General features: G+C 52.6%; 1 protein-coding gene across 1 annotated transcript in view; it reads right to left on the minus strand.

Annotated features, from left to right (window-relative positions):
* LOC121306916 (secretory carrier-associated membrane protein 3-like) overlaps positions 1-7,167 on the minus strand; it is a 7,212-nt gene extending 45 nt beyond the window's left edge. Inside the window, exons 1-12 of the mRNA XM_041238940.1 lie at positions 6,701-7,167; positions 6,403-6,508; positions 5,855-5,938; positions 4,784-4,926; positions 4,528-4,550; positions 4,070-4,176; positions 2,916-3,138; positions 2,506-2,634; positions 1,616-1,775; positions 1,444-1,517; positions 557-708; positions 309-425 (exon numbers count right to left, since the gene is read on the minus strand). Of these exons, the coding sequence (XP_041094874.1) occupies positions 309-425; positions 557-708; positions 1,444-1,517; positions 1,616-1,775; positions 2,506-2,634; positions 2,916-3,138; positions 4,070-4,176; positions 4,528-4,550; positions 4,784-4,926; positions 5,855-5,938; positions 6,403-6,456 (1,266 nt within the window). The 5' untranslated portion in view covers positions 6,457-6,508; positions 6,701-7,167. The remainder of the gene's footprint in view (positions 1-308; positions 426-556; positions 709-1,443; positions 1,518-1,615; positions 1,776-2,505; positions 2,635-2,915; positions 3,139-4,069; positions 4,177-4,527; positions 4,551-4,783; positions 4,927-5,854; positions 5,939-6,402; positions 6,509-6,700) is intronic.
* Between the last annotated feature and the right edge of the window lie 565 nt (positions 7,168-7,732).

Below are 7,732 nucleotides of genomic sequence, written 5' to 3' on the forward strand. Positions count from 1 at the left end.
AGATCGTCTGACTCTAGAGAGGACTCTGAGACAGAGAGAGAATCCTCGTTTATATCCCACAGGAGAGAGAGGAAGAGACTCCGAGCAACGAGGTCGAAATAGGGGGGGGCCTTTATGAGGGGCTTGCTGCAAATTTAGGAAAATTAGAATACTAAAACTTAATAATATCATAGCTCGGTGAGAGTAGGAAATAGTAAGACAACTGAAAAGTCGGAGAAGGCGACCGCGGTGGTCCATCACCCCCCCCCCCCCCCCCCCCCCCCCCCAATTCCCCCCCCCTCCCCCCCCCTTTCCCCCCCCCCCCCCACCCCGGTCGCTGCGCTGGCTGCGGCGGTCCGCACCGCTTCGTTGGACAGGACCCCCGTGGTGAACTCCGCCTGAGCCTTCTGGAAACTGGCACCGGTGCGGCGGTACAGAGAGTGGATCTGAGGAGAAGCAGACGGGTCAGAACCGAGTCAAAACAGAGAGAGAGAGAGAGAGGAGAGAGGACAGAGACACAGAGAGAGAGTGAGACACACAGAGAGAGGAGAGAGAGATAAAACGTAGAGGTTCTTACTTTCTTCAGCATGATCACACCCACGACAGCAGTGCCAGTGAACATGACCGCAGTGAGCAGCATTATCACAGCCACAGCCACGTTTACCTTCAGGGCAGCGAGGCTAACGATCCAGCCACTGAAACAGGAAGGAGAGCAAAGACCGGCGCTGACTTTACCAAAGGAAAGCATACAGCGTTGTATAAAAAAGCAGCTGCTTCATTCTGTGTGTGTCCCGAGCTAGCTGTGAAACAGGGAGCCCCTTCACTCCCCGCTCCTTCGCTCCTCCCTCCTCCCTCCTCCCTCCTCTCCCCTTCACTCCTCCTTCGCTCCTCCCTCCTCGCATCCCCTTCACTCCCCGCTCCTTCGCTCCTCCCTCCTCGCCTCCCCGCTCCCCGCTCCACTCTCCTCGCTCCCCTCTCCCCGCTCCCCTCTCCCCTCTCCCCTGCTCCCCTCTTTTCCCTAGAGGTTCCCCACTCCCTGCGTTTTGGAGAGGGAGCGAGCCCATTTGAGAGGGACCGGGGCCTCTCGCACCAGAGGGGAGGGGTCTCGGGGAGGGGTTTCTGGGCGCCCCTTGGAGCGAGGGGCACACCCGGCAGAAAAAAAGAGACCCAAACAGCCCTGCAACCCCGCTCCCCTCCCACCCCGCACCCCTCTGGGGAGAGGGAGGAGGGGTTCTGGGGCGTGGTCCCCTCTCCACGTCCCCGGGTAGAGCGCACCCCTTCCTCGAGAGGAGCGCACCACTCTCCCCGCCCCACTGGGGCGTTGGGGAGGAGAGGAGCGAGAGGAGGTGGAGAGGGGCCGCGTCGACGGAGAGGGGGCGGGGACCGAGGGGAGAGGGGCAGGGAGCGAGGGGCTTGAGGGTCAGCGAGAGAGCTGGACTTCGGGGTCAAACCCCTACGGGTGACGAAAGTACTGTATGTCCGTGACTTGAACGAAGAAGACGAAGAAGAAGAAGAAGAAATTGAAGGAGCTGTCACTCCTGCAACACAGAGAGGCGCTGACTGTTACACATCCGGCCAGCTGAGGGCAGCAGACCAGAGAACCCCCCCCTTTCTGTTGGGTCAGAATGGTACAAACCTGAAGGCTTTGTACATGGGCCTGTACCAGCAGAGGAAGGAGCAGGGGGTGAAGATGAGGATCCAGAGAATGGCCAGCCCCAGGCCCACTCCAGCACTGGTGTCCACACAGAAGAGGGCCAGGTTTGCAATGAAGTTGAAGATCAAGGTGCAGCCAGAGACTGTGGGGGAAAGACAGAAGAGCCTCATTATAGCAGCTACCAAACTACCAGCAGGGCTGGGAATCAGACTCCCGCTGCACAGCAGTGTGATCCAGTCCTGCATTCACTAGGAGTTTAATAATGAGACTCCCGCTGCACAGCAGTGTGATCCAGTCCTGCTTTCACTAGGAGTTTAATAATGAGACTCCCGCTGCACAGCAGTGTGATCCAGTCCTAGTTTCACTGATCAAGCTGCTAGTGAAACCTGGACTGGGTGTCTCTGCTGTGCAATAGGAGTCTGATTCCCAGCCCTGATTAGGTAAATTTGATTAAAAAAATGAATTTAAAAAAATATATTTGTAAGTCACCCTGGATAAGGGCTTCTGCGAAGAAATTAATAATAATAATAATAATAATAATAATAATAATAATAATAATAATAACAATAATAATAATAAGCTTTGAACGCCAGCCTCTCAAGCCGAGGGAACGCTGAGCCGCTGCTCTGCTGCTCGCAGCCTGGTTTCAGGAGACTGTAGGTTTCAGGACGCTGCGCAGCACACCAGGCAGGGAGGCTCGGGGGTTTGATACAGCAAACCCCAAACTAGGTCTCCCCGGGGTCCCCCGAACCAGCTTTCAAGCACCCTGAGAAAGAGGCTCCTTGTTCCACTCGGCTTGAGGTTCTGGAACAAGAATCACGTCTAGAACGCTTCTGCAGTCCCGATTCTCCCCAGCAGGGGGCGTGACTCACACATCCAGAAGTAGTACATGGTGGAGACAGTCCTCTGGAAGTCCTGTCCGATCTCCACGCTGATGTCCTGGTAGAAGCAGGGCTGGATGGGGCAGAAGCTGGGGAAGGGGGGCCAGTTATTCTGCCTCGCTGTGGGGGGGGGAGAGACGGGCAGGCGTCACGACAGCAGCAAGGGGGAGCCAGAGAGCACACTGATACCGGCAGGCAGGCCGGCTCCAGTTTATATATTCTTTTTATATTCAACTCGTTTTGTTCACTTCCAGCAAAATCCCAGACTGTTTATTTCAACGTTTAAATTCTCCTCCCTCCCTCCACACTGAAACCTCCCCCCACCCCGAGAGAGAGAGAATCCGGGAAGTGGCTCCATGATAAAGCATCCTCCCCCCCCCCCTCCCCCTCCGGAAACTCACTGGCCTCGTTGCCCAGCCCTGCGCTCTGCAGCTCCCTCTCTCTCCTCTCCAAATCCGCTGCTTTCTTCTCCAGCTCTTCCTGTCTCCGGAGCAGCTCTGCCGTGGCCGCTGCAGTGGCATTGCGGGTCTGTGGCTTCATGAGAGGAGGGGGGGAATGAGACTCCTGCTGCACAGCAGTGTGATCCAGTCCTGCTTTCACTAGGAGTTTAATAATGAGACTCCTGCTGCACAGCAGTGTGATCCAGTCCTGCTTTCTCTAGGAGTTTAATAATGAGACTCCTGCTGCACAGCAGTGTGATCCAGTCCTGCTTTCACTAGGAGTTTAATAATGAGACTCCTGCTGCACAGCAGTGTGATCCAGTCCTGCTTTCTCGAGGAGTTTAATAATGAGACTCCTGCTGCACAGCAGTGTGATCCAGTCCTGCTTTCACTAGGAGTTTAATAATCAGACACACCTGAGCTTGTTCACTAGACACACTGGGGCTGATCAAGCTGCTGTGCAATAGGAGTCTTATTGGCGCCAGCCCTGTATATCGTTAATGTCCTATCCATGGTACGTTTAGCTGTCGGGACGTTTATAAATTTTGGTTGGGTTACCAAAGGGTTTTTAAAAAATCGACATCACAGTCAAATTTAGGACTCATCTAACGGGTTGTTTACTGTCTGAGGAGAGTTGAGACGAGGAGAGAACGTAGTGTCAGTCTAGAGAGAAGAGGAGATTGCGAGATCTGACAAGAGGAGAGAGAGAGAGAGAGAGAGAGAGAGAGGAGAGAGAGAGAGACAGAGAGGAGAGAGGAGAGGGAGAAACAGATAGACAGACAAATAGACAGATAGATAAAGACATTGACAGACAGACGGATAGCTCTGGTACCCCTCGCATGACAGACAGACGGAAGAGCTCTGCCTACCCAGTCGGGAGTGACACACGTCCTCGCGTGTGACACTGTCTGTCCTGTCTGTCCACAGCTGTCTCTCTCAGACGAGACAGACAGGACAGACGGATAGCTCTGGTACCCCCGCTGTTGCAGGAGATCACCTCAGACACAGACAGACAGACAGACAGACGGATAGCTCTGACAGGACAGGACAGACAGACAGACAGACAGACAGACTGACGGATAGCTCTGGTTACCCCTCGCTGTGCAGGAGCTCACACGGGCCTCGAGGAGGTGACAGGACCTGACTGTGACAGTCAGACGGAAGCTGTGGTTGCCCCCTCGAGTGCATGGGGAGCCGACACGTCCTCGACAGGACAGACAGACTACATGGACAGACAGACAGACAGACGGATAGCTCTGGTACCCCTCTGGCACTGTGCCTGCATGGAGCTCACACTGGACAGCGACACGTGACAGACCTGTCTGGTATGTCTGTGTGCCCTATCGGAGACCAGGGGAGCGACACGTCCTGGTACCCCTGCCTGACCTCAACTGGACAGACAGACAGACAGACAGACAGACGATAGCTCTGGTACCCCTCGCTGTGCAGGAGCTCACACTGGACAGACAGACAGACAGACAGACAGACGGATAGCTCTGGTACCCCTCGCTGTGCAGGAGCTCACACTGGACAGACAGACAGACAGACAGACAGACAGACATAGCTCTGGTACCCCTCGCTGTGCAGGAGCTCACACTGGACAGACAGACAGACAGACAGACAGACAGAGATAGCTCTGGGAGCGACCAGTGTGCAGGAGGGTGACCTGTCTGACAGACTGTCTGTCTGTCTGTCATATCGAGACCGTGGGGAGCACCCTCGCTGTGCAGGAGCTGTCTGTCTGTCTGCTGTCTGTCTGTCTATCGAGACCGTGGGGAGCGACACGTCCTCGAGTGTGACGTCATGGAGGAGCCTCACTGCTGCTGTACCTGTGTGGACGAGCCGTGGGGGAGACCCGACCTCTGGGGGTCATGGGATGGGACGGGCCCAGGCTGCTGGGAACCCGACCCCCCGGGGCGACGACCACCCCCCCGACCGGCGTCTGGTTCGCTGGCTCATAGGGAGGGGGTGGCTGCAGGGGGGAGAGAAAAAACATGACATCATCGGAAAGAAAGAAAGAAAGAGAGTGTTGACAGAAACAGCTGGTCTTGCAAAAGCTTTTTACTGAAAATCTTTAGAATAAAAACAATCAATACCTCGAACATGCAGTGGAAAGTGCTTCACCGTTAACTGTTCTATATAAAAACCACGACCCTTGCATGTGTGTGCGAGCCTGCATTAGTGCAAATACTAAAAGAAACAGCTGGTGCAGAGAAGAAAGAGTCGAGAACCGGAGAAAAACACCGACTCCTTCACGATGCAGCTTCACCTCTGAGGAGAACTGTGAGACGAGCGTTCTGAACAGCAGGAGATAGGAAAAGAAAAGAGAGAGGCAGAGGAGAGAGAAAAAGAGGGAGGGGGACAGAGAGAGAGAGGGAGGGAGGGAGGGGGAGAGAAAGAGAGAGAGAGAGATCAGTTGGATCTCACACCTACCTCAGGGTCTGTGTTATTTTTCTTCTTGGTCTTTGCCATGGAAAGCTGGTAAAATCTCTGGAAATAGCTGTGTGTGAATCCCGTCTCCTCACCTGAGCTGCTGTGTGTGAATCCTGTCTCCCCACCTGAGCTGCTGTGTGTGAATCCTGTCTCCCCACCTGAGCTGCTGTGTGTGAATCCTGTCTCCTCACCTGAGCTGCTGTGTGTGTGTCTGTCCTGGACTCTCTCTCTCAAACACACACACATGCAAAGCAGAGACACTTACAGGGGAGTGAGATCTCTATACACTGTGTGTGTGTGTCTCACAGTTCTACAATTTACTTTGGTATTCACGCACACACACACTGTGAGGACGCTGAGCTAAGCCAGCCTGTGTAATCACAGAGAAGCGTTGCTGTGTGTACATTCCTGCAGAGCGGGGCAGACACATGCACGCACAAGAGGATGCCCGCGGGCGTCACACTCACCCCGCGGCTGCTGTCAAAAGGGTTGTAGAGATCGAGGGTGGCATAGCCTGTGCTGGGGGTGTGGTGCTGTGTCACAGCAGGGTCCTGACAGGGGAGTGGGAGGGAAGACACAACACATTCATCAAGGAGTTCACTTTAACTTGTCATGCGCATGCGCTCCCATTGTCTCTCTCTCTCTCTCTCTCTCTCTCTACAGGGGCGGAAGGACCCTCCAGTCAAACGAAATAAAATCACTGGGGAAATACTGGAAACTTTATTCTGAGCAACCGGCAAATCACAAGCCAGGCCAGGTCTGCAGGAAGAGCAAGAGGCGCAGGACAGGCATCTTAACACACTGCGTTACTATCATTATTATTATTATTATTATTATTATTAAACACGCAGCAGGGCTAAATCGCACCGCCTCTATAACCAGAGAAAGAGCACCGCACTACACAACGCTTGCACAGTTCACGGTCTCAGCGTTACTTTGCCAGATCGCTTCATTTGCAATCGGCAGCTCCCGAGTTTATATTCTTCTAAATAATCACCAGGAAACATTTCCTCACCTGAAAAGGATTGGCGGTCTCTGTCGGATCCGGAAACCGCGTATACTGAGACATCCTCCCCGCCGGGTGTGGGACTCAGCTCTGGGAGATTATTCCGTGTATCCTGCTGTATATTAATACAGAAATTATTATTATTATTATTATTATTATTATTATTATTATTATTATTATTATATATCGTGTTTACACACCGCGAAAAGATAATACCTCCTAAACAGTACCTCTGGCGGTGTGATAATAATACAGAAATACGACACTAATACATTATTATTATTATTATTATTATTATTATTATTACCTTTTGCTGATAAAAAAAGACTTCCCCAAAAAACAAAGCGGGCGAGAGAGATCGTGAACAGCAATAACGCGCCTCCTTTAATTATTCACTAACTGAGCTCAATAATTAGCTGCAATTATATACACATATATACTATATAATATAATATATATTAAGAGTTATATTATAAAATCCAGCCCAGATGTGACGTTGCCCTGGAAACGCGATCGAGCTCCTGTCTCGAGCTAGCTCGCCTCTGCAGCAGAGCCTCGAGAACAAGCGCGCCCCCAAAATCTCCGAATAAATCCACAGTATAAATATATAGAGGGGGGGCGGGGGGGTAACTCTGGGGATGTATCCCGCGGTCTCTGTCGTGTCTGGGATCGGATTGTATTTAAATGCCTCCTCCAGCTCGCTTTCGCTTTCGCTCCACGGCTGCAGATTGTTGATTCACAGAAGAAACGAGGAAGTGGGGTCACCTGACGTGAGGGTGCACGTGACGGGGGGGGGGGGGGGGGGGGGGGGGGGAGTATAATTCCCCAAACGAAAGCAGCGGCTGCTGCAGCTGCGCGACACGTCTGAATGAAAGCTCAGTTGATTTCATTACAGAAATGCAGTAATTTGAATGCGTTTCACCTCTGTGGCCGCTCGATGGCGCTCGTTCACCCACACGCACACACGCATAATTAAGTAAAATCAAACAAATAAAAGCATCATCTATTCAGCCACACGGGGGCAGCAGTGCAGCGCCGAATAGCAGGACCCGATGGAGGGCGGGGCGGGGTACAGAAAGCTCTCTGGCTGAAATGCGTGGAAAAGTCACCACGCAGAAGCCAAATTAACGACTAGCACATGTTACCCCCCAAAAAACAGCCCGTGTTATTCGGGCAGCTTCACCGCGTTTTGAACTGGCTTCGTCTACCTGTTGTTTGCACTTTCTCTTTGCCGATATTGTTATGATAACTTGCTCTAATTTTATGCATCGCAAATGTTAAGTCTAAATCATCGAATGACGTCAGTACAGCTGCTGCTGTGTAATTTTGTTCAAAGAAA

This window comes from Polyodon spathula, chromosome 51 (assembly GCF_017654505.1).
Source record: "Polyodon spathula isolate WHYD16114869_AA chromosome 51, ASM1765450v1, whole genome shotgun sequence".
NCBI classification, from domain to species: Eukaryota; Metazoa; Chordata; class Actinopteri; order Acipenseriformes; family Polyodontidae; genus Polyodon; species Polyodon spathula.